At 39.7% G+C, this 27,300-nt stretch overlaps 1 protein-coding gene and 1 long non-coding RNA gene across 3 annotated transcripts in view; one reads left to right on the top strand and one right to left on the bottom strand.

The window, feature by feature from the left end:
• LOC138007523 (myb-like protein X) overlaps positions 1-12,351 on the bottom strand; it is a 27,332-nt gene extending 14,981 nt beyond the window's left edge. Inside the window, exons 1-14 of one of the 2 annotated variants that reach the window (XM_068854488.1) lie at positions 11,878-12,351; positions 10,899-10,951; positions 9,218-9,721; positions 9,039-9,101; positions 8,672-8,773; positions 7,481-7,559; positions 7,245-7,326; positions 4,627-4,713; positions 3,810-3,879; positions 3,206-3,364; positions 2,744-2,811; positions 2,460-2,533; positions 908-1,011; positions 495-586 (exon numbers count right to left, since the gene is read on the bottom strand). In XM_068854488.1, the coding sequence (XP_068710589.1) occupies positions 495-586; positions 908-1,011; positions 2,460-2,533; positions 2,744-2,811; positions 3,206-3,364; positions 3,810-3,879; positions 4,627-4,713; positions 7,245-7,326; positions 7,481-7,559; positions 8,672-8,773; positions 9,039-9,101; positions 9,218-9,721; positions 10,899-10,951; positions 11,878-12,235 (1,895 nt within the window). In that variant the 5' untranslated portion in view covers positions 12,236-12,351. Of the gene's footprint in view, positions 1-494; positions 587-907; positions 1,012-2,459; positions 2,534-2,743; positions 2,812-3,205; positions 3,365-3,809; positions 3,880-4,626; positions 4,714-7,244; positions 7,327-7,480; positions 7,560-8,671; positions 8,774-9,038; positions 9,102-9,217; positions 9,725-10,898; positions 10,952-11,877 lie in introns of both variants that reach the window. The other variant, XM_068854487.1, reaches the window with a different exon arrangement.
• Positions 12,352-18,264: 5,913 nt separating this feature from the next.
• The window catches only part of LOC138007518 (uncharacterized), a 318,730-nt gene continuing 309,694 nt past the window's right edge, over positions 18,265-27,300 (top strand). The window contains exon 1 of the long non-coding RNA XR_011124051.1: positions 18,265-18,342. This is a non-coding gene — a long non-coding RNA (uncharacterized lncRNA). The remainder of the gene's footprint in view (positions 18,343-27,300) is intronic.

Here is a 27,300-nt window from a genome sequence, read left to right as displayed (position 1 = left end):
TTCGACGCTACTTTTCAGGTCAGGGAACCTTTCTTGCACTCGGAAGTAACAGCGAGTCCATGGATGCACTTGCAACGTCTTTCCTGGAGAAGAACAATTTTATCCATTTCCCCCCAGGTCTCATGATCTTGAAAACGTATCTTTCCATTGTTGCGGTTGTTCTGGTACACCTTGACGGCGAAAGCTGGCTACCTCTCACACCGTGGGAAAGGAATTTCATCAAAATGTTTAACTGAAGTGGGCGGGGCAGCACTCAATAATTCGGGCCCATTCCACAGATCGGTGGTTTTCGTAGTATGTAAAGTAGAACTAATTTCCATCAAAAACTTCGTACTTGGATTCGCTTTGAAGAGGAGGAAGACATGAACTTGGAAAATCCAATTTCCAGCGATGGGTTGAGTGATAAGGTTAGTGTTATTTTTAGGTTAGGGGGAAATGTAGCTGGTTATCCAGGAAAATAAAGAGGAATAGATATCTCTCGACTCAGAACCGACCTTTCCCTACACTGTGGTCCTGATCGGCCGGGAACTTCTTCAGACACCTTGTTCCAGCATGTACCGAACTTTTCAATTCCTTTCTTCAGAAGCTGGCATAAAACAGAAGAAAACACTGCAATCTGTTCACTGCCATTTAGGAGTACATAAGAAGTACAAAATATTGAAAGTTTCGTAAGCGTCGTACTCCTCTAAACTTTTCGAATTTTAAGATCTTTTTTATTTAATACCCTTCCAGTGGCTTTCCAAATTTGTATACAATGTCCCCCTATCGAGGAAAACACCAAAAAGCAATTTCCTTCTCTCGTTCTCTTCACTTACCAAACCCCAAAGCACCCTTGGTCTCTCCATGGAGGTTATTTACAACGACGTTCCATGACCCACATTCAATTAATTAAGTATACTCAATTTACCTCATCTTCATCTGGGGTCCACTTGCCTTTCCTCACCATCTGCAACGTCTGTGTGTAGCGATGCAAACACTGATCTCCCTGACGGCCTTCCAGAAAGCTGGCAACTGAAGATTTCAAAATTATCACGAAATGACTGACTAAACTTCGTACTGTTTAACATGCACGGTCGGGTGGGAATGAGGAGAAGGAAGCGCTAGCCCTGAGAGGAGGGAAAACAGGCAGAATTAAAGCTTTAGGTCAACAACAAATAGCGTTTCTGAGCTAGGCCGCGCTGATCTACAGTATTTAGGTCTAAAAGCCACTTTGAAAACGGTTACTTTTCACTTGCTTTGCTGGGTACCACTATGTCAATACTCTAAAATTTTCAACTTTTCAGGATTTTGTCTCGTTAGTCTATTGGATATCGGAAACTTCCCGGTATCTTAAGAACCCATCGATCCTAGTTCGACTCTTTGCTTCGTCTATTCTGAATCTTCTCAGCATGTTTAAAATGTTTGTTTCTTTGAAGTAGATTGTACGCCGGGTAAGTTGAATAAAGAGGGAACCCTCTGTCTGTGGGATGGCCAAGTGTGCTTTCCCGAGAGGAGGGCTACGTGCATACCCCATCCCCCCCCCCCCCCCTTCCCCAACAGCAAAACACTAAAATCTGTAGGCAAAAGGGACATGTGACCCTCGCACCTATCTGGACAATTTAAGCAACGGGCCACTTCGGAAAATACCATGATGCTTTTTGTCTGTCCCCCCAAATTTTGCATAAGCATTGTTCCAAGTTTCTCTTGGGATGCACAACGGTCCCATGAGAAAACAAAAACAATGCTTATTCAAAATTTGGGGGGACAAACAAAGAGTATTATGGTATTTTCCAAAGTAGCCAATAGGCCACGTTCGATGAGGGTTGTCCAATACACCGACATAATGAGATTCATAGCACTTCACAATAGACATCACAAAGTGTCCCCCAACCTTAATCCTTAAAAAAGTAGTAACAGTTTTGCGAGACATAAAGTGCGGGACACTTTGTGACACTTTATGATGTCTATTGTGACGTACCAGGAATCTCATTACAATCTCATTATGTCAGTGTATTGGACAAGTATGCGTTCAATAAATCAATATTCACACATGACTACGAGGCTTTATGGTTAAATTTGAATATTATTTTGTTTAGAAATCTCCCTTGAGACTTGCGAGACAAAGAAAAAGAACTGAGTCATGAATATAGATATTTCGAACTCGGCCTATTGTCTGAAAAATTCAGGTGGCTCTAACGGAATTCGAACCCGTGACCTCTGCTCTGCCAGTGCAATGCTCTACCAACTGAGCTACGAAGCCACTCAGTTGAGAGCACGTCAATTTGTTGGGCTCATTTGTTCCCATGAAAGGACTGTAGGGTTGCGAGAAAAAAGTAACCCTGCTCAGAAAAATGATTCAAAGTACTAATTATGATAGAGCGGAAAGAGGCTCCGAATTCAAATTCAGTTCAAGGATATAAAAAGTTCTTTCCTCCTTGCTTTCAAATTCCATCAAAGTTAACAATAACATCAAAGATTACCTCTCCGCCAATTTCCAAGACCAACAATACGCACAACTTCAAGAAGCTGCTTGTCATCTTCAGGGGTCCACTTACTAACAAATTCAAACAAATAAACCTTTTAGGGTTGTCAAGATAATAACAATTCAACTTATTTTTCCCCTCAACAGAAAGAGCCTTTGATAGTACGCTTTACCACGGACATGTCTTTTTCAAGCATTCAGAGCGGTTTGAGTAGCTCGGCATTAGGGGATTTGCGCTTCCTAGGAGACTACAAGGGATAAACGAGCTCGTTGTAACCTGACCTCTTCAGAAGATTCTTGTTCAAGCTTCTTTGGTATCGTTCATAACAGTGAATTGGGGTGCGCTTGGTCTGACAGAGAAAGATAACAGTTATTAAACAGCAACTAACCCACTGTTGCAGTCACCCTACAGTCTATCTTTATTTCGATTTAGTTGGTTAACAGTTGGTGTCCAAGGGAAAAAGACTACAACACTGTTGATCCTTTCGCAGGGTAACATTTTGGACCTGTAAAAACGTGTTAGCAATCTTGGACAAAATAAAATGAACAATAAGTCCTGCCTCCCCCACAAATCAATTATGAATCCGCGCGCAAGTTGACGCCCGCCATTTTCATCATTGAAATTGTGGGGAGGGGTGGTCTTGATTTTCCATTTGAAATGTCCAAGATAGGTCCCAACGGTTACCATGGGGTATAGCACTCCTTTTCACGGCAAACCTATGTTGTAGTTGCAGTCTTAAACACCTGAAGACTTTGTGCAATAGTAATCCAGTTGTTCTGAGGATCCTTTGTAAGTTGTAGCAGCTTCTTGTCCTCTTCTTTTGTCCATGGTGTCCTGTTCACGTCAGGATGTCCAAAATTGCACCACTGCAAGCGACACTGAATTGCTGTGCGTTTTGGTACCTTTAAGTATTAAAAGAAGTTAAAGTTAAAAGAATGCAACTATAGAAGTTTAAGGAGAATGAAAGAAATGTATATTTGAAGTGCAGGATATAGACGAAATGGAGAAGTGATCCTCTTACACGTTTAAAGTTAGGTGTAATGTGCCTCATTGTGTGTCAACGAAAACGTCACTCCAAGATATAACTTAGTGCTATCACAATTATTTCACGGCTATTATTCCATCTTGTTCACCTTGTACAATAAAGGCGAACTATCCTGTAACCGGATGGGTACAAATGGGTTTAAAGGAATAATAGAAAATGAGGCTTGCTGCGCTTATATAACGTGGAATTACCACAAAATCGAGACAATTACAATTAAAGCCTACATGACTTTTCTGTCCGAAGTTGCTTACCATTGCAAATGCCCATACAAATCTCCCGCAACTATTTTATCTACCACTTACATAGGTACTGCTTAATTTGTCCCAGTCAATACCCTCTAAGTCATAGAGCAGTGTTTCTTTTGGAAGAGATCTGGACCATAAAAGAGACAAAGTTTAGTATTATTAATTTGATTTCTGGGTCCGCCAACTGATCAACATGACAAAAGAAGTTATTTGTATGTTATCACAATTGGCCTGGAACAAGCATGGGAGGTAGGCAGGTGACCTGTCGAAACCATGGGTCGAATCATAATTTTGCATCTTGCATTCGACTACCTTTAAACCAGCAAAGCCTAAGACCACGTCTGAGGGAGAAATCATTTCCATCTGAAAAGGACACAAGGTGAGCTCGCTTGCAGTGCACGCAGTGCAAACGTACTCCAAGGCCGCTGATGTCACTAAGCTCTTGGTCAAATATTGATAAGCTTTGGATCAACACATTCCACTGGAGACATTCTGTGGAATACTCATTAAACCCAATATCTAAACTAACAAAAAGGCTGGAAAGCATCAATACATCCCACTGGAGATGTTCTGTGGAATACTCATTAAACCCAATATCTAAACTAACAAAAAGGCTGGAAAGAGAATTTACAAAACAAATCTAAGCTTTTAATGAAAAATTATTCACAAAGAATGGCCTGCAAAACCAGCAATGCCAACTTGTGGAATTAGAATTAACTGCCTCCAAAGTCAGTGGCCACTCAGTTGACCTGACCAGTGGGAGCAATGTCATAATTTAACTTATCTCTGGCCTATTTAAACTTACATTTACCCATGATAACTTACGCTATGATAATGAGAATTTGAACATTTAGATTGTTGACTCTGGACTCACTTGATTCTGGAACTCTCTTTCCTCAAAGTTTCCAGTTCCTTTAAGTCGGTCTCTGTCGTTTCTGTCTTGGCTTTTAAATTACGTATCCTACAAAAAGGGAGAACACACTAATTGAGAAAACAAAACATCACTAAAAGTTAACTATACTTTCCTCAAAATTTTGTAACCTACATGTAGATATGGTCATGGTACAACATTCTGAAAGTTGTGCATACATTTTTTTGATTGGCTGTTATCTGTTATGCAGTCTTGTAACTCAGACAGTGAGTACATGATAAGTGACAACCTTATTCCCAGAGTCTCTCTTCTCTACCTCCTTCGTCGTTGGGGAGAAAGACAAAGCAGGCAGAGACGGGAGACCCTGGGAATGAGGTTGGATAAAATGATAATTGTATTTCACTGTACAGACTTAACTGATTAGAGTGTAATGTGAAGTGCTAAGTTTCTACCCCATATGAACCATGTGAGCACTAGCCCCACTGATGGAAATGGGCCCACACAAGGACAGAGAAAAACTACCAGGGTGGGAATTGAACCCACGACCTTCGGGTTAGATCACCACTGCTCTACCGACTGCGCTACAAGGTCAGAAGGGAGCAGGCCATCGGAACTGAAGAAGTTAAAGTCACAGCAATGGACATGTACAAGTACAAGGAAGGATTACGTTTGCTTTGCTTTGCTCCTACACAGGAATCAAGTCTGTAAGAACATACAAAGGCAAGTGACAAACTTCAACCCAGCAAAATTATTTCAGTTTTCTGCACATTGGGTTATTCCAGAAAAATATCCCGCCCCCCCCCCCCCCCCAACAGTTGAGCAGTTTTGTACCGAGCCACCTTAATTCTGTGATTTTTTAAAGGTGGCTCTGAATCCACTACACAGAATTTTTTTTTAATGTTGGCGAAAGTTTCACTTGGCCTTCTAATCATTTTTCAGCAATAAAAACGGGGGGCTCACCGAGTTCGTTTTTGAGATATGAACAACTAAATTCAAAATATAGGGTGTTTTTGCTGGGCTTTACCATTGTCAAGGCAACTTACTATCATTTTTTCGAGGTACCATGAACGGCTAACTTTTTTCTGCGTTTTTCAACGCTTAGAACATTCAAGTTTGTCTGGACAAACTGTCATGTTTTCAAATTGAACACAACTGGCAAAAAAAAGTTCGCTGGATCGCCTCCATGCTCCAAGTCCTTTCACATTATAAGCCATTTAAGTTCGCTGCGGCAGGATTTTCAAGAAATGTAAGCTTGTCTTTTGTTGACATTCATTCACAGTTTTTCAAACCTGTGTTTCACATGCAGAAACACACAGGCGGAGCTGTCAAAACTTGACATGTTCACACTCTAAATGTTAATTGGTTCAATTAAAAACGCAATAATTGGTCTGGACAAACTTCAATGTTTTAAGCATGGAAAACCACAAAAAAAAGTTAGCTCTTCACGGTAGCTCGAAAATGGTAGTATTACATCACACAATAATGATCACATCTTGTTTGGAAGTAATCGGTGTTTCATATGGTACCATAACATTGTTGTTACGTGATACAGTATTGTAGCATCATTTGATCTAAAGAGAGTTTCTTTTAAGTGTTGAAACCCTTTCGAGCCTCCTTAAAGTAAGAAAAGAGCAAAAGAGATAAACGTATGGTTGTGTAATCTTCAATGTTATCTTTTTTTCGGACAGAAGATTTATTGAAATCTACTAATTTGAAGTCAGAGAAACAAAACATGTTATCTTCCAAATTTGGAACTTCAGACCTTTGGCAACTTGAATTTAATATTTTACCTCCAAGAGCCTGTAGGTCCATTAAGCATCCATGTCGTAAACGGCTTTTCGTTATCATTGCTCTGTCATGGATAGAAAGCCAGTCAATCAGAAAGCAAATATTGAAGTGAAAGTAGCGGATATGAAATCATTTTCCAATCAAAGTATGAATTTTTAAAATTTAAATCTAAACAAAATCATCTTTAATTTAATGTCAACTTTTTCAAACTAGTTACGCTCAGCACCGCACTTAGGTCTGGCTACGACAAAACAAATAGTGTCAGGCGTAACACATTTCACAACGAGCTTCGTTGCAACTGATCACTTAAGGTTTGTCACACATTTTCTGCATATTTTCTACAATTATTATGAAAGAACCTGTTCAGATAACTTGAAGTATTTAAGGTAACAAATCTGTAAACAGAAAGATTTCTACTTTTTTCAGACTCAGATGGAGCTTGAGTGTTGAGGGTCTAAAGGTTCAAGGAAATGACCCCTGAAGAAGATTTTTTTAGGTTCAACCCCCTCCCTCCCCAGGCCTGGATTTCCATAGCCTTTGGCCCCCCCTCCTGTGAGAATTTCCAGAAACCCATCCCTTGTGGGGGTGCAGATTTTTTCTGGAATAACCCATTTTGACATCACAACACATCATACATTATCCACTAGGAGATAGATTCACAGCAAGCTTTTGATATTCCCAAATTAGCAATAATATAACAGGTTCCTGTACTGTAGTTATTACAGCTGCTATCACACACAATGTACATACAAAACTAAGCCATTGCTGATCAAAACGATTTGCTTAAAATGGCTTCCTTGATCATTGAGAGAGTTCAAGTTTGGGAGACTTACTTTTGCAAAACTGGACAAAGTTTGTTTTCGAGATTTTGCATCCTAACACCTTCTGTCAAGCACTGTTTTTCTTTGTCATTCCCTTGCAATGCAAAATCAAAAAGTAAAAAACCATTGACAATCAAAAATCACACACAAAAAAAGCATAGGTTAGAATGAAGTGTGCAAGGTAAGGACAGAAAGTTGTTTGCAAAATGGGAAAATGTTGTGGAATAAACTCTTTGAAGTCGACTCACAAACTTTCTGTTTAGACTGGTAGCCTCCAACATGGCAACTCTGTCTGTTCATCTTTGTATCCACATTGTCTGGAGGTCCCTATGAAAAATAATGGTTCACAGTTAATTTGATAATGTCCAGGAGCAGGTCTGTGCCAGTTGAGTGTATACCCTCACACCTTGTATGAGTGACACAACTGCAGTAATTCACAATTTACAAAACAAAAATCAGTGGATTTGGATCTGCACCAGTTAGTCTTTGTAGGAAGACTACCAGGTCACGGCATTTATTAACTCGTCATTTTTGACTCGTAAAATAGAGGTAACTATCTCTCTCTGTTTCAAGAACAGCTTGTCGAGACTAATTTACCCTTATTTAGGTTTTGAGGGACTACCTTATTACTACCGAAATCACTAAACTGTTTGCACCCCGAAAAAAATGATCGAATGGATTTGAATTTCGACTTGCTCACATGACCATTTGGAACGCCCCGATGTGAGCGAGGCTGTAGGAAAATAAAGAGACAGGCCGCGGCATGAGATGAATGTGTACGAAGAACTTCCCACCATTTGGAAATGATACGTGGTCAATGATGGTTGAATTGAGGGGGAGATGTTTCAACAGAGTTCTACCCGGAACGTTTTATAGATATAGGATTAAAGTACAAAATGAGTGGTCTTACAGTTTCACACACAACGACCAATAAGAACAAATGAGAAGAGATGTCAAATGTTTCTTTTAAATTTATTTGCAACATTACCGTTAATTGGTTCAATTAAAAACGTGATATTTGGTCTGGACAAACTTCAATGTTTTAAGCTTGTTTTTAACTTTTTTTCAGGGATACTCCAAGCTAACCGGGGAGGCGCGGTGGCCTCATGGTTAGTGTGCTTGACTTCGGAGCGAATGGTCTGGGTTCGGGACCTGGCCGGGACCCTTGTGTTGTGTTCTTGGGCAAGATACTTTACTCCCTCCGTGCCTCTCTCCACCCAGGTGTATAAATGGGTACCAGCGAAATGCTGGGGGTAACCCTGCAATGGACTAGCATCCCATCCAGGGGAGAGTAGAAATGGACTAGCATCCCATCCAGGGGAGAGTAGAAATACTCCTAGTCGCTTCATGCTACGGAAACCCGGGGATAAGCTCCGGCCTGATGGGCCACTGTAAGCTGACTTTACCTACTCCAAGCTAACATTCAGTCTGTTCCTTACCACACCACGAGAGTCTCTGAAGTAAGGGTTACCAAACTTGATTAATGTGTGTGGCTCTGGTTTCCCTTCATCTTTACTTGCTCTCATCTGATGCAAACCAAACTGAAACAATAACAACAGAAAAATGACTTATTAATAAGCCATAGATACTGTCTCTGACAATGACAAAACAGCTTTAAACAGCATATTCTTGAAACACCATATTTTTGACTTTCACCAAGTGGCAATATTAATGTTTCCTTTTTTGTTGTTTTTTTTTTTTTAAATCAGAACCAAAGAAAATGTTTACTTACGAACATAATTCAATTTTAAGACACCAACTGGCTCAGAAGTATCAAATAAAGGTACTTATGAAACATTTTCATACCTGCTTTTCCCTGTTCTTTGCTAGAGCCAACTCTATCCCTTCAAGTTCATCTAACACTGCCAGCTGAAAAGATGACAAATTAAATTGAATTATTCAAAGCAGACATCAGCCTCAGTCATTTAAAGACTGGACAACATAGCCCATCTGTGTTCCACACAACATGGTACACACACCATTACCTGGTAATCCCTGTTCAAACTCAAGCATTGCTGGATTTCACGGTGTCTCTCAGATACATCCTCGTTCCCTTCATCCCCTTCCAAAAACAGCTCCCCCTCCTCATCTTCTTGATGACCACTAAAACGCTCATCTAGACATTGATTTGTTCCTTCAAGCCAGGGACCATCACTGTATCCTGTGGCCGTAATGATTGTAGAGGGAAGAGTAGAAGGAGGAGTCACGCTGGGGACATTTATGGTACCATCAGCTGTTGAAGAGAAACTTGTAGATGGAACACTTGTGGAGAGGATGGATGCAGAGGATTGATCATTTACTGGACCAGCTTTTAGTTCAGTAAAAGTGTATTCATATGAATTCACATTTCCTGTATCTGCAGGTTGTACAAAGTTTTCGTTTATCTGGTTTAAAAATGGTGAAACAGGTGCAACCTGTGTTGGGTTTACAACTGGTACCCTCTCTGACTCTTCAACTCTGCACACTCTGGTAACAACACCGTTGTGACTCTGCTGAAAGAAAGTTGAGACACAGTTAAGTCACAGCAGCATGACAAGTGCCTAGTGAGTTAGTCATTTACTTGGATTTCAATAAGTCTCATTAGAAGCTTTAAAGTCCTTAGCAGCAGGTGGTGTCACAGTTATGTTGGGGAGTGGCGAAGAGCTATATAAAAACAGTGTGAATTTAAGTGGGAGTAAGAAGTTGCATAACAAGTGTATCATCAAACCAAACATCAATGACTTCAGTCTGACTTGAATTCAGTGAGCCAAATAGAGCGAGTTTTAATCGAGTGTAGAAAAACAAACACCAAAGTAATTACTTTGGCCAATCAAAAAAGACGAAGACAATCCGGTAAACCAATCAAAACTGGAAGTAATTACACATAGCCAACACAAAGCACAGGAAAATGTGCACGCGCAACCCACGATTGGTTTTGGTTTCACTTCTGATTGGTTGAAAAAGTGGTGCGAGAACTTTGAACCAATCAATGAGTGAAGTAATCATAAACCAAAGCAATTCGCTAATTATTTTCGACAGTCAATTGAAAACCACTCTAGCACATTACTGACTTAACATAAAATGCTGACAATAAAGGAACCCTTCAAGTTGGATATCAAAACTGAACTTTCATCTAATTATGTGCATTTCTGGGCATACACTTGTAACTTCACCTAGTACAGCTGTAGGTTGGGTCTGCCCCTCTCTTTCCCCCAGTATCTGTTGTGATTATCCGACACAGGAAGTTTCTAGCAAGTTTCATTCAATTATTATCCTTTCCAACACCAGATGAAAGTTGCAAATAATATTTGTTTCATGTTCCCAGTCCAGTGTCATTCAAGCCTTGGCTTGTCGAAATGCCAGTATCTATCCACTTGATATTCTCCCCAACTTTAACAACACCCATGTAAACAAATACAGATAATTTATGTTAAAAAGCATCCCCTAAACTCTGTTCATCAAGGAAAGAATAACAGCTGCATTTATACTAATCTAAATATAATGTCGACCCAAACACTTATCATATGATATTGTTGGAAACTGGTAGAAAAATACATTGTACTTTAGAAATGACTTACATCTACGTAATTTCATGCATTTCTGAATAATTATATAAAACTGCTCAGTATTGACCTAAAAGAGGGGTTGTTCCAGAAATTCTGGAATAAAAGTCATTATTTTACTCACAAGAGGTGCTTGGTCACTCAATTGCTGGGATTGAAAGCTGTTGGAGTGGAAATCTGTTTAGAAAAAGATAACACTCTTCAGGGTTTTCTAAATCTGACAGTAAGGAAGGCATGCTTAAATAAAAACACATTGTGGAGTTAGCAACTGACAAAGCTTTTGATAAGCTTTTAATGGAGGGGGCATAGTTTTTGACTGCTTTATTATACCCTGCTTCTGCAGGGTATACAACAGGTTGGCCATCCTTTTAGGTGATGTAGAACACATGGATTATTTCCAAGTCAAATATTAAGTGCTTACTGTACTTCAATCTTTCTTTTACTCCTTTTTTTTTTGGAAAACTCCAATTCAACGGTCCCTATACAATAATGGCAATCAGGAACTCTTCTCAATTGTTTCTTAGAAGCTTCTTTAAATGTTTAATTTTCAAAAACATTTTCTTTAGGTAAAAGACATCTTAAGCTTCACCCATTGACTCCCACGAGTGCAACTTTTCCCTTCCCCACCCAAGAGGGTGACTTACAGATTTTACTCTGGCTACCGCCAGACAAATTTACACGCCAATTGGGGACGCTTTAGGTGTGAGTGGGGTAATATATTTTGCTCTGTCTAACGCTAGATAATTTCACTAGTCAATCAGCGGCAGTTTAGAAGTCAATGGGTTATTTTTATCAAAATAAAATGATAAAACACTCGGATCAAAAACAAAAATAATATGAAAATAAACAACATGTACCGCTGTACATGTTGTTTGTTTTCATACAAATGCATACCCACCCCTGCTCCCTAAGCGTAGCATAGGCTTTTTGGTGTGTCAGCACCCCTAAAAAAATAAATTCTAAGAGCTTTGCATTTTGGCAGCACCTTTGAAAAAATGCCTTAACCGAATGATCCATAGCTGCATGGTGAAATTATATGGGTTGCATGATAACCCAACGAACTTTGCTGCATTTTTCTAGTTTACAATTTTTTGTACACAAACCTGTCAGATTCTCTCCTTGTTTCTCCAGTTCATCTTCATCTCCTTCAGACCCATCCTCTTCTTCTTCTCCTTCTTCTTCTTCTTCTTCTTCTTCTCCTTCTTCTTCTTCTTCTTCTCCTTCTTCTTCTTCTTCTTCTTCTTCTTCTTCATCCTCTTCTACTTCTTCGTCTTCTTCTTCTTCTTCTTCTTCTCCCTCTCCTTCTTCGTCTTCTTCTTCTTCCTCTTCTTCTTCGTCGTCGTCGGAAGATATTTTGCCCGCGCAACTTGAGGTGTGAAGAACCTCGCGAATGCGCTGTATGTCATCTACGAGGAGTTCTCTTTCGCTTGCGTCGCTATCATCTGTTCTTGGAATACTCATGGTACACTTTCATTAAGCCTAATATTAGCCGCGTTTACTTGAGGCCCTGCATTTTTCTTCCTCGAGCTCTCACTAACGTTTTCAAAACGTATCGACCAACTGAACGCATGTGCAGTAAATATTTTTTCGAAAATTTGTCCCACATGGTTCACATGACAGCCTCAATTTGAAGATTACTAAATCAAAAGGTAAAGGGGAGGGGAGGGGAAAAGTCAATTGGCTGCCCAGCACTGCCGCTTGCGAAAAACGGCTAAAAAGGGGGTCTGAGTACGAACTGGGAAGCCGATATTGCCTGGCGTATCGCTCATGGAATACATGTAGTCAAGACCAGGGCTTATTTGCAGCGCTGGCAACGGCTGGGCGCCGGAGCGAGCGCTATGCTGCATGCTGCGAAATCGAATCCTGTTCGCACATCTTCTGTAAATGTGCGCTTGCGCCTACAGTTTGGGCATGGGTTTTCTCTATGGTCAATCAGCTTTGCTCCTCTCCTCTCGGCTTTTCGCCGCCCTTAGTACTCTATAAACACGGCTTCCCAGGTGGCTCCCAACAAAGCGGTGCAGGGATGGCGCAGTGGTCAGAAGTCAACACTCGCCTCCAACCAATGTGGCCCGGGTTCAATTCCCAGCCTCGGCGTCATATGTGGGTTGAGTTTGTATATTCTCTAGGGTTCTATTCTGCACCGAGAGATTTTCTCCGGGTACTCCGGTTTCCCCTCTCCTCAAAAACCAACATTTGACCGGTAGTTAATTATTAATTTCAGTTTACATTGTCCCCAATGTTATATGTTAAAACAATAGTGATCTAATCGGCTTCATATATAAAATGGGGAATATAAAAGCAAAAAGCGACACAAGGTGGGTTAATTTTTTTGAAGGTATATCGATATTTCGGCTGGCCAAACCACACAGTGTACATTGTAAATTAAGGATAAGCTTCTATTAAAAAATAATCACATAGCATAGAAGGGAACAGTCTCATTCTTCGTGGATGTTCAGACCATCGGGATCAATTGTTCTGCCTTTTTGGATTAAAATAAAAACGTCTGTGGCCTTTCGGATAGAGTCTCGGATGGAAGAGATTTTTTCGATGGGTATCATTAATTGCATGTCGTTGGCAGTGTGTGGTTAGGAGATGACAGGAAATGTTCTGCGGCTGTGGTAGATTTAGATTTGTAGTTAGGGTTATCTATAGGGTAGGGGGGGGGGGGGATTGCACTAGTACGAATTCTGTTTCTGTCACCACGCCACTATTAAATTCACAGCAGAAATCTCTGAGGAAAAAGTCACATCTCTGGATACAATTGTGTACAAAGGCAAACGGTTTAACAGCTCGTCAATTCTCGACGTACGAACGCATTTCAAACCTACTGAAACTTTCCAATATACACATTTTACCTCTTGCCACCTATTAGGGGTCAACAAGGGCTTTATACAAGGCGAAGCCCTCCGGTTACTCAGAACAAATTCCTCAAAAGAAAACTTTCAAAACCGACTAGAAGAACTCCAAAAGCACATTAGAGAGAGAGGATATCCACGAAACTTAATAACAGGAAAGAAGCACTCCGACAAAAACCATCAAGAGAAAAACCATTTTGCCCATTGTCACGCAGTATCAACCATCAGTTCCCAGCCTTAAAAATATTCTTATGAAACACTGGCAACTGATAGAGAAACAACCTCTCCTTAGACAGATCTACAAAGAACTATGATATTTTTCGTTTACATTTGATGACAGTACTCGAGACTGCAAGATTAAGTGATTCAATGACTTTGAAAACATTAACAATGTTAATAGTAACAATTACTTTTTAAGCTTTTAGTTTAAGTGGACGGCTGGTTGTTTGTCACACTGTACCTATATTTTGGTAAATATATATTTCTTAAAACGTTTTCTTTAACTTTAGTAAACTGAAGAAAAAACAAAATGACTGCTGCCGGGCTGCAAAGCCAGAAAAGCTTATTTGGTTTGTTTGGTCTTTGCCTATCTTCCCCTTCACCTCTTGTCAATTTATTTCAAATCGAAGTCTAACTCGATCTTCAACTCGAAGCGTCGGTAGAATTAAGAGTCGTTAAGTTGTCTGTTGCATTCGTCAATCTACCAGGTTTTATCCATAATAACCGTACTGGAACCCTTGTCTGCTGGTTTTATTACAATGTCTTGTCGTTGTTTAAGTTGGTGTATTGCCTGTCGTTCTGAGGTGGTAAGATTGTCGCAAATAGGTTTAGGTTTCCACGTAGTGATGTCAAGTTTAACAGCGTCTAAGAATGTATCTAGGGCCTGTTAGTGGGAGGGTTCCAAGTGCTTTTATTATGGAAAGGGTTGTCTCGTTTGTTCACGTTAGTGGTGTTGTTCTCGTCAAAGAAGTACTCTGTTAGTCGCATGCGTCGAGCAAAATTCGTATGTCGACTGAGATTTCAGGCCAGTTGATGTGTCTAGGAGTACTGACAGAATGTGAGGCCACATGGGAGAACAAATATCTCGTCGGGAGACAGAATAGAATTGGAGAGATTTATAACAGACGAGTGATCAAGTGGGAGCTTAGCAGGCTTGCTCTTGCGGCGAGAGCGTTTGCGCGAGAGTATTAGACGTGGATGCGTGACTGGTAATGTGAGATGAAGTGTAGTTGCTGTTAGTAGTTATGTTAATAGGAGTTGTGTTGTTATCTGTAAGATTGTGTTGAGTGAGGACATTAGGCATGGTGGAAAGGTTAACCGTAACATTAGATGTAGTGTCGTTAGAAGCAGTATCTTGTGGAGGTATAGCGTTGTAGTTGGCTCGTTGTTGAATGAGACGGCGGACAGGTGTAGTTTTCTTCGTTTGTCTTTTCTTGAGCAGAGACTCGAGCGATAAGGCCATCGAATTCAGTTCAGAGTCATGTCTTGGGACAAGCAGATTGTTGCTTAAGGTAGTGCGTGACACGTATATTTCTCGTGTATAGTTTGGAGCCAAGCAGTGTACACCTCGCGAAATTATTAACGTTTGAATTTTTGTAAAATGGCGGACAGAAAAGGGTCATAGCTTGAAAACAAGGTTACCACTTTAACTTACAATAACTTTTTAAGGTCTTAACCTATTTAAACAAAACTTGGACGTATAGATTGGAGACCATCCAGCTGAGTGCAACATCAACGCCTTTTTAACCTTTTACAGACATGGCAGCACGGCGAGCATTCAACCCAAGCGATGATCGGGCCATTCTTGATTGGGTGGACAAAAACGAGTTTCAGTGGCCTGCAGGGGGCAACAAACTTTGGAAGGAGGCCGAGAGAGCCATGGTGACTACATGTACATGGAAGTCTATGAAAGGTCGATACTGGATTCTTCAGCCCTCTCTACCTTCTTCCGAGCCCAGACCAGCGAAAACACCGCGGCTGGACCCCCTACAGGCTACCTTACCATTCTCAACTTACATGAACAACACCACGACCACTACTACCACATCATCATCATACACTTCCACTGTGCAAGTGACCGCCATCATCCACACAACACCTACATCAACCTTCACCCGCAGAATACGTGCATCATCCACTTCCACTCGAACATCTTCCACGTCAAGCACCTCATACGTCACTCATATTCATTATCACGCTCATCCACAGACGCCAGCACACAAACACAGGTTTGCGTCACTGCTGATTTTTCTCAGGGCGTGCATTGGCCATGCCTGAGCTTAAACCGCAACCATGATGCAAGCACACAAACACATCCACGTCGTACACGCAGGGCATCAGTTTAAACATTTCTTCATTCATCCAAATGCATCTTCCTTGAAAAAAAAAAAAAAAAGAAAAATAACTGTACATATTGTAATAATCTATTGGCCTATATGTTGTAAATACAAATGTAGATCAAAGTGTATATATTCCTTGTATATTTATAGTTTGTATATATTTCTTCTATATTTATAGTTTGTATATAGTTTTTGTAAATAGTGTTTCTTTCTGTAAATAGTGTTTCTGATTGAGTTGCCCCTGTTTAATCTAGTCAGGGATAAACCCCAAGCTGGGGTAGCCAATCCCCGGGGAGTGCCCCACTAGAGTGAAACAGGTGCGCAATTGCAGCCGGGCAACAATGAGTCAAGTTGGTCACTTGATGATACCCTCTGAAAGACTTTGTGTCTCAGATTAATACCCTCTGAAAAAGAGGGGGGACCAGGAACCCAAGTTTTAACTTGATAACATTAAAAGATGTGCCTCTGTGTGCGTTCAAATGTTCCAAGGTAGCCTTTGTATTCAACAAAGCCGTCTACGGTTAAGGTTACCCTCAAAAATGTTGAGAAATTACCTTTTCACATTTTGTGTTTTTTGATACAAACTGAACGTGCTATTTTACGAACCGGTTTAGGGGTTAACGTACCATATTTTAACAACACAAGTACCAACTGCTAATGCACTAGTCAGTGGAAAGCCCCGCACCCCCATACCCGGGGAATGCGGGGCATTAGCGGGGGATTTCAACGGTTTTGGACCGTCACTTTTGCCACGGTATGCGGGGTTTTCGACGTCATTTGGCGCAAGTATCGGCGAGCAGGGACCTTGAGCGGGGCTTAGACGGGGATTTGCATTTTTGACGCCAACTTGAATGGGCACGCAAAGATCACTGGGAGAGCATATGGTCTCAAAATGGCGGCCGAGTCAAGTTAAAATCCATTCTTTTTATGTTTGTAATGGGCTCTTAGTTAAATTCTGGGTTCAATCTGTAAATATTATCATTTCTTGTAGTGGAATTAGACAAAGATTATAGTTATGCTTGATTAGCGATTTATTTATAGTGTTGACCTTTTGTCTCAGTATTTCCATTGGAATGCAACGCGAACGTACGCATAGAGGGTGACAGTGACACTACTTTATGATTTTGTGAGATGAACCTTGAAAATGTTGTTGTCCGATGGGTTTCGTCTTTTTGAGTTTCCACATTACCACGGTCTGCGTAATGGTGGAACATGCAAGTTCCTACCAAGGATTCTTTCAAAGGTCTACTGTAGTTCACTAGATTCTTTTTATTTTCTCTGCTATGGTTTTCAGAGTAGTTTCAAAATTTGTGACCGATGAAGGGTTATTTCAAGAGATTATCAAGGTAAGAGAGAGAATAGGCTTTCTACTAAAGGTAATCTTTCTTAAGTTATTTTTAGACATGGTCCCCATTTCTTCCACGGATGTTACTCGCGCGTTGCGTGGATGTTTTCGAGTTGGATTTGTTTATGTTTTGTTTCTTTTAGTTTCAAATTGAAGGAAAACCTTCAACGCTGTGAGGATTTCTTCTTTGATATTTTAATTACGAGCAAAGTAGCTTCGGCTCTCGCTATGTTTTAATACATTTCGAAAATTTAATAGGAGTTTAAATAAGAGACACATTTGCCCTGCACAAACAATAACAACTGAATGAACGGCAGAGAAATGAGTAGAAACACGAGTGCTAAGCGAACATTCGCCGAAACACAACGCAACCAGATGGTCAAAAGTGCAGATAGACGCTCGCCGCTAAGGCGGCAAAAAGCAGTTTAAGGGAAAATGGCAACAACGCCAGAGACAACGTCGATTAAAAAACGACTTTACATGTATATTCAACCTACGAATATAGATGCATTCAGTTTATCTACCACTGTCAGAAATATCCCAAACAGAATATGTGAGACAGCGTCAAAATTCGAAAAGAAATTCTTAAAGTTGGTTAAAGTTCTCGAATATGCAGAATGTGGTCATTTCGCGTTGTTGTTTTGTAAAGAATGGCAATGAAATGAACAGAATTATAACCCTCGCCTACACAGCCGTTGTACTCGTTGCCGTTGCCGTTGAGGTTTGCGTATTAAATTCAATAAAACCGAATAAACGGCAAAATAACGAACAGCCAAAGAGCACAAAGCAAACGAAGGCCCAGCCGAACAAAAAGACAGCTGAGAGTGCAGAAAACATTTCTCTCAGGTAGTTTTCGAGAAAATCGCTTGGGCAGTCGCGTGAGTAACATCCTTGGAAGAACTGGGCACCATGTAAGAGTGATTTGAACTCTATTTGTATGCAAATACTTTCTTTGTTTCAGTAATCCAATATGGCTGCTGGTCACGTGAGTGAAAACGTTCCATATAGGGGATTTACTCTCTTACCTTGGTAATTTCTTGGTTATTTGGCCATAAAATTTTGGTAATAAGCCATTTCCTTAGTGAAATTTGTATAGCTCTTTGAGAATTGTTGTGATAGTGAACCGTTGTAGTCAGTTGAGTGTACTTTAGATTGGGTATGCTTATGCATAGAGGGGAAATAACTGGAATAATGTCAGATTAAGCGGCTCGTCAAATGCATGTTTGGACTTATGTCGTTATCTTAATGGTTTTGACACCAAGGAAACTGGTATTTTTATTCCCATTTTTAGGGCTGTGCTAAACCCAGTGATTAATATTACTGTTTTTGGAGAGATTGTAAAGTTTCGAACGCCAAATCTGTAACCAAGAGAAAATGAGGGGACAGAGAAGGAGGCTCCCGGTCCAGCCCTTGGGATATGTCATGTCCACGAAAGTTATTTTTAGACGAGCGGAAGTCTTCCGAGACGTCCGCATGCAGAGCAACCTCGGTCCGATGTTTGAAAGAAAATATATATTCATCAGCCTTCCACGCGCGCTATCATTTTCTCTTTTCTCTAAGAACCTGAGAGCGAGGCAAGACTGCATGCGGGCGTCTCAGAAGACAGACTTCCGCTAGAACAAAGACTTCCGCTCGTCTAAAAATAACTTTCGTGGACATAACATATCCCGGCCAACGCCTTGAGCCTCCCTCTCTGTCCCCTCATTTTCTCTTGCTGTAACTCAAGGTAGATTTATTCGGGCTTTATGGGAAATGGACTGCATTGTTGATTTTCATGTTTGTCAAAGTTTAATTTGAGGTAAAAATTCTTAAAGTATATTAATTTTGGTCAACATTGTGCTTTACAGTTTTGGAAGTACTCTTATCGTTCCGGGTGCGGGGGAGAAAAGTTTGGTTTTGACGTACGAAATTGCCCCGCATAGCGGGGAATTTGCTTCATTTAGAAGGCAGGCCTGGTCTAATGCCCCGCTATTCCCCGGGTATGGGGGTGCGGGGCTTTCCACTGACTAGTGCATAATATGTCAACAGTGCAAAAATTACTAAGATTGCGCTACGGTTAAAATATTTACAGTGATGCGAAAGACTGTTCATTTGGAACACAAAATTTTAAAGTTGTCTTGTTACAGGTTTAGGAAAATTGTAAAAAATTATCTTTATTGTCTAGTCGCATGAATATTGCACACGTAACAGAGAACACAGTTGCAAATGTGCTTGCAAACCCGCTTTCATCTCGCATCTAAACTAAGTTCACAGCAAGGAAACAAAATCACGCCTGACAACATGAAATTCTCAAAAATGAAAATATCAGGAAATACCCTTGTTATATATTTTGAGTTTTTAACACCAGATAATAATTTTTTTTTATAATGCACAATCATATAGAATAAACTTTTCTCTACAAAGTAACGCAGAAAACATTTCCTAACCCAGCTCTCTAAATTTTTGAAAAATTAATAAATGTTAAAATTGTCAGGACATCTCCTGTGCTTGGAAACTAAGTCCACGGCAAGGAAAGTTGTGCCTAAAAAAAAAAATTGTGCCTAACAAGAAGTTCAAAATGTCAGGAAATACCCTCCTTTCATATTTTCAATTTTGAACACCAGATAATGCTTTTTTTAAATTTATTTTTTCATACTGCATAATCGTGTAAAATAAACATATTTTTACAATATAACGCATAAAGAATTGCCTAACCCAACACTATTAATTTCTTATAAATCTTTAAATATTAAAATTGTCAGGAAATCCCCTCATTTTTTACAGTTCTGTACCTATGCAAATGAGCTATGGTAAAGAGATGAAACATTTCCCCACTGAAATTATGCAAATAATTTCAATCACCATGGCAACCAAGACTAACACATTTGTTTATGTTTACAGGTTTACCAATATGTTTATCTAATAACTTATCCTTATAAATCTACATGTTTCCATACTAACGTTTGTAACTTTTGGTTGTTTTCAAAAAAAATATGCAAAAAACCTATTTCCCCCCTGGATTAAATGACCAACCCCCCACAAAACTTATATAGTCATATGTAGAATGTTACAACGAATCTTGTGATATATAGTAGTCTAACATATGAACAATCTGTAAGAAGCTACAACCATTTTACTCTGAAAAAGAAACACAAGTTACTACTTTGATAGTTATTAGGATCGAAATGCAAATGTGAGAAAAGCCTATTCCCCCCCTTGATTAAATGACCGACCCCCACAAAACCTATATAGTCATATGTAGAATGTTGCAACGAATCCTGTGATGTATAGTAATCAAACAGACGTAGAATCTGTAAAAAGGTATATGCACTTTGCTGTGAAAAAAAAAACACAACTCACTATCTGAACAAGAAAATGCAAATGTGAGAAAACCCCTGAGAAAACAGCTCTCTTTTTTGATTGGTGTTTTCCGATATTAGTCTATGTATAAAGGGAGAAAAAAAACAGTTATAGCTGATTTGGTTCAAATCACTGTGCTTCCAACTTTTGTTAGTTTGGGCGATTTTTCAATTGTTTTAAAGTTACTTCAGCTATTTTTGGTGAGTATTCAATGCGTTAAATTAAGTGTATTATATTATGATGTGTTCCTTTTCAAGTGAAATCAGTTAAAGTAATTAGTGATTTACAAAACTTTAAGGGTGCTGTGTACTACAAGTGAATGCTAGTGATGTTATATTTAACGCATTTAAGGACTTATTATTGGAGTTTTCATGCAATATCCTGTTTCCATGCACAACAAGGAAACAATTTTTAAGAAATGTCGTTAAAATGTGGTGAAGTTATGACGTCATCTATTGTCAAATTTCAAACGAAAATAACTCTGCGCATGCTCTATCTTAGGTGAGGCAGTTTGTTGCTTAAGTGAGTTTGCATTACGTATGTCTTTTGTATGAAATATGGAGTGAATGGGTTAAAAGCACACAAAGTTATCAACGTTTCATTTTTTTTTCAAAAAGGCGGCCGCCAAAAAACATAGCTTGAAAACGAGGTTATTATTTTAACTCGGAATAACTTTCTACGGTTTTAACGTAACTAAACGAAACTTGAACACTACAATAAGAGGCCATTCAGCTTCTTGCACATTTAGTTTCGAGGGAATTGACTTTAATTCTGCATAGTTATGACGTAATATGATATCACATTTCAAGCGTGAATAGCTCTGCGCATGCACTATCTTAGGCGAGGCAGTTTGTTGCTTAAGTGAGTTCGCATTACGGATGCCTTTTGTGTGAAATATGGAGTGAATCGGTTGAAAGCACACAAAGTTATCAACGTTTCATTTTTTTTTCGAAATGGCGGCCGCCAAAAATCATAGCTTGAAAATGAGGCTACTATTTTAACTCGGAATAACTTCCTACGGTTTCAACGTAACTAAAAGAAACTTGAACACAACAATTAGAGGCCATTCAGCTGTTTGCACGTTAAATTTCGAGAGAATTGACTTTATTTCTGCTAGTTATGACGTATTATGATATCGGGTTTCAAACGTTAATAACTTTGCGCATGCGCCATCCCAGAGCAAACAGTTTATTGTTTAAGATAGTACTTAACACTTATATTGTCTGTGCAAAGTTTGATGCCAATCGGTTAAAACTTTGCAAAGTTTTAAAAAGTTTTATAGAGTTTTTTTTACGTTTGCATAAAAGTAACAAATTATCCGCCATATTGGATTAGTGCGGTTACTTTAAAGGTCTATATCTTCCTATGGTTTAAATATTTTTGAATAATTTTTCGTTTAGTAGCGCATTGATGCCTTTGCCATATGCTGCGCATTTAAGATTGTTGTTTTTCCTTTTTGAAGGCAAGTTATGGCTGTCTGAGTACAACCATGTTTTAGAGATGTTTTGTTGAATGCAAAATGCTACCTGGGAGAATTTGTATGTACACTGAGGCAACCCTTTTTAGGTTACAAAGTTGAAACTTAGTGGAGGCGTATAATAGTTCGCAGGCTCTCAGATTATTGGCATTGTATCGCTGTTTGCACTTCTGAAGCATTTTTTGTGGCTTAAATCGGAGAATGGAAGTGGAAATGAGCATTTGAGAATGTCACATAGTCTGACAGGCTGCCAATGAAACAGGATTAATATTGGAAAGTTGTCATTTGCGCCAAGTATTCCTTATATACATGGAGGACTGCAACATAAATCCGGGGGGAGGACTGCAACATAAATCCGGGGGGGATTATTTTTAGACTTTTTAGTGAAAAAAGTGTTTGTATGGGTGTTCAAAGTAATTAACTTCCAATTATTTTACTTTCAGGGTTCGTAATTTTCTGTGATTACTGCGAAATTTTAAAGTTACTAAAGTTATACTTGGTAAGCATTTAATTCTATAAATCGAGTGTCTTATATTATGTGTTCTTTATTAAGTAAAATATGTAAACGCTTGTTGATTAGAGTAATCGCGTTTTCTCTTCTTAATTACAGTTACGTCTTTGCAAAATTGTCAAGGCCTAGCAAACTTTTTTCCAAAGTAATTTTAGTTATTCTCAGTGATTATTTTTCTCGTTTTTTACAGTTTTACAGGAACAGATGATGACGGTGAATTTGACGAGGAAATGGAACCATCAGGGGACATCGTGTCTCCTCTCCCCACAACATCTCCAAGGACATGCAATTAATTCCTATCAAAAAAACATTTTCTAACAGAGACTCGATCCGTAAGGCCAGGGAAGCTTTTTTAATTTTAAAAGGCAGGACAATTGATCCCAACGGTCTTAATATCCGCGAAGAAACGTATTAGATTTCAGTTTATTATTTTGAGTGATTTCCGTTATTTTTCCGTGACTCTTAGTATTTGAATTCAAAATCTTTGTAACTGCCATGTTTTTTCACATTTTTTCCAGTATTACGTCAACATCCATTTACTATATATATATATGTACATAGAAGCAATTCAATGTAAACTCTCATTGTACCTGAAGAAGGCTGGTTTGGCCAGCCGAAATATAGTACACCACTAAAATTAAATCTACGTTGTATCGGCTCTTGCTTAAAATATTTAGTTTCTCAACTTGAAATAACGCCGATCAGATCAAGCCACTGATCCAACGTACACCGACAGGAAGATTGTCCACGGTTGCTTGCTTCAAAACTCATCTACTTAGGGTCAAACCTGGTGCCCGTCTCTCGAAAGTCCCGAAACTTTACGGGCCATTTTCGGGTGTCATAATTCCCTCTGTATCTCAAGGAGAGGATTTGAGTGGTCAATTTTCATAGTCAGTTTGCTTTTTTTTACCTTGAAAACATGTTAAAAGATCGACTCACCCCCATGGTTTCCACTGCGAGGCTTGACGTGGTAAAACAAAGCTTTTTGGGTCTCCCTTGACAATATGGGCGCCGTGTGACAAGGGCGAATTGACCGAAGGAAATGGTTGTGCTCATGCGTTATGTGTTGGCCACACCGGGTTGGTGTTATGGTGTGCCACCTTGCTTTTTTTTTCTATGAAAGAGATCTATGACTTTCGAGGACCCTCGGAAGCGACGGCGACGTGCGTTTCTTCCTTTTCACTTCGTGGCCGTCGTGTTTCGCACTCAGGTTGTAAACTGAACTCGGAAAACAAAAAGATGTAAGCTAAAGTACAGCAGGAGATGTTACAGAAATCTAAGGCCCTGTCACACTCTGCAATTTCTCGTGCAACTTGTCTCGCAGCGCCATTGCGAGACAAGTTGCACGAATCGTTGCCCAATTTAACATACCTTGCAATGGCCAAAAACGTTGCGAGACCAGTTGCAGAAACCGTTGCGGAAAGTAGAATTGAGGTATACTTTCCGCAACGGTTCCAATGATTTTTTTAAACATTACGCAGTGTAACATCTGTCCCGCAACTTGTGTCGCAGCGGTTTGCGGCACCAGCCAATGAAAATGTTTGTTTAACCTCATGTGATCATCGAAACGACACAAGTTGAATGAAACGTTGCTCAGTGTAACATCCGTAAAACAACTTGTTTCGTAATGTGAGAACGTTTGTAGAAATGGCGTTGCTGAGACAAGTTGCACGAAAAATTGCAGCGTGTAACAGCGCCTTTATAAGCATCACGTTTACGTGAAACGTGAAACGCGAAAAACGAAAGTGACCATGATTTTCTCGCCATTTTCTACGCCTGCAGGCTACCGGCTTTCACGTAAAAACGACAATCGGCAGGCATTTTCGCGTTTGCCATATACGTGAAATTTCCTTCTACATAAGAAGTTGTTTGCGGAAAAAAAGTACTCCAAAACCATTTTCCGGTATGCCAAAGGAGGAAAAATTAGGTTTCATGGTTACAGATAGTTCATAACTGACTCCTTGCCGCAATTTTCTCCATGAGCTCACGCGTTGAATCTGTGTTGACCGTCAAAACAGCTTCATCGAAACTCTTAAAATTTGACGGGTAAGGATTTTCATTTTATACAGCGTCTTTTTCTACAAACAATGTTTAAAAAGACTGCGAATTTTGTTTTTGCTTTTTTTTTAGTTCTTTTTTTTTTTTTTTGTTTTTTTATACAAATAGTTTTTATTGTTAATTGACAATGTACACAATACATGACGCCAGGTACTAAGTATAATTACAATGATTGTGTATTGTTGATGACAATTTCCAATACGTACTATACTATTTTGCTTTTTAGTAACTAAATACTCGAGTTGCCGTTGTTCACGTGAAGCTAAAGTCATAACCTTCTCTCTATTTTGTTATTTTAACGAAAACCGCTCGTGAGCAACCTGGTTCTGTCTGTTCTGGTTGCTGTCTAAGGTCTTTCGCTGTACATGGGCAAATCACCATTCTTTGAATCAAAAAACAAACTTTTCAATTTCACGGGTAGTATTGTAAAATAGACCTTATTCATAAATGGCGGCCCAATTTATAATTCCTTTGTCGAAGTGCAAATTAGTCTACCAAGCCTCGATACCATACAGTGAATTGAAAAGAATTTTTGCTCTAAAGTGAGGCTTGGTAGGCTAATTTGCACGTGGACAAAAGAATTATAAACGTGACCGCCATTTATCAATACGGTCTATAAGCACCGCTAAACTGGCTTATAATTGTGCGACAGCTGGCAACCCCTTCTGAGTCAGTCGAACGGCCCGCCCCAAGTTCGTAACGCAAGCAAGCCGAGAGGAGAATGGCGATAGAGGGAGATGTAGGGACTGCACTCTTTTCTGTATAAACCGACGTGTTAAAATTTCCCGTTGCACCAGCAATGGGAAATTCGGATTGGTCCTTTGACAATGAACCGTTATCAGATTTTGTTGACGCGTTTATTACTTGTCCTTTTATCTACTAGCAACGTAAATATCTATGCAAGAGGAATTAGACATTGACGAGAAAAAGCATTCAAAATGGGGTCAACGGGAACCTTTCAAATATAAGCGAGGCCTGTTTCTCCCACCTCTTTTCAGTAGAGAGCCAATGTACCCCACGTTTAATAGCCACAGAAGGGAAACCGGAAGAAAACACTTCGCATGCCAGGATAATAGTCTGCCCCAGATTTTTAAACTAACTGTCTTTAAGAGCAACAAGATACTTAGCAATATAACTGTGACAGTATCAAGGCAAGTTTAAAAGGAAAACGGCTCACTTCCGGTTTCCGTCCCCGGGGGCTCACAAAATCTCAAAACTTGGTGCATGATTTCACGTCGTTGTTGTGAAGAGTACAGCAAACCGCTGGCCCGGGTTGCTCGAAGCATGGTCCCTAATATCATTTGTGGGCAGCGTTGGAACTTTTATGACTGGGTACGAGTAATTTCGCTTCCAGATGTCTCACCGCTCCTCGCATTAGGGACTGCCAAGAGCCTGTGACTAGGAGCAAACTCAAGTTTGAGTGATGAACTTGTTAAGTAATCGGAAGCATCGCACATTGATTGACCAAGATGACCATACTGGAGAAAAGGAAAAGGAACTTTATTTAAGTGTCTAGTCGTTCTAGCGCTGAAGAACTAATTGGGGACACTGTAAATTGAAATTAACAATTAACACAACTCAAGTCAAATGTTGGTTTTTGAGGAGAGAGGAAACCGCAGTACCCGGATAAAACCCCTCGGTGCAGAGTAGAGAACCAACAGACTCAAACCACGTATGACGCCGAGTCTGGGAATCGAACCCGGGCCACATTGGTGGGAGGCGAGTGCTCTCAACACTGCGCCATCTCTGCACCCCCAGACAAACTGTTCTTAATTTGGACGGTCTGAGAAAAAGATAACTTAATAAATATGTCAATTGTAATCTCCAATTCATGGGCCACTGACAGGGTTCATTTATAATTTTTTTGGTGGAGTGGGGAGGTGAGAGAGGAATGTTGGGACTTGGCCAATTCCTTTCGAGTTTGAGTTTTTCTCAAAATCTCTACTTGAAAGAATATTTTTTTACCATCACAACCTCCTAAATTTATATTTTCATTTATATTATAAAATCCCAAGAGGAAGTAGGGGATGCTTGATTTTTTTCCCGTGCTAATTACCATGCACGACTTTTAGATTGGAGTACAAGTTCGAATGCACGCGCATTGGGTTTGGAGGTAGAGTGTATTGCAAATGCGGGTGCTGAGACAACCAAGTCTCTCCGTCAATTGAAGGATTATCGTCAATTTCTTCCAAGTGAAGTATTATCGTTCATTATGGACACTGAAAGCTTGATAGGGATCATGGGAAACGAGCATATTTCTTTTAAAAGCCGAACCATAATGTCTGGACACCCAGGACTCGAACCTTGGGAACGTGTGATTAATAACCCCTTGATTTAACCACTACACTACCACATCACTGCGGGGATGTCATTTTTCATTAATGTCAATATATTTTTTTTTCTAAAGTGCCGCTGTAAATGTGTATTAACACCTGCTAAGGTGCAAGCCAACACAGTGAAAAATGTCGGTTACCAAACTTCAGGGCTTCAGACTTAATCATTATTCAGCAATGATTTTATATATATACTAATTAGTTTTGGTAAATAGTCGGCACATTTCTAGTCAGTTGATCGTTAGTGGTTAAGTGGATAAAAACGGTTT

The sequence above is a fragment of the Montipora foliosa genome, chromosome 6, assembly GCF_036669935.1.
Source record: "Montipora foliosa isolate CH-2021 chromosome 6, ASM3666993v2, whole genome shotgun sequence".
NCBI lineage: Eukaryota > Metazoa > Cnidaria > Anthozoa > Scleractinia > Acroporidae > Montipora > Montipora foliosa.
Note: the sequence above shows the minus strand (reverse complement) of the source record. Positions and strands in the feature narration are given on the sequence as shown.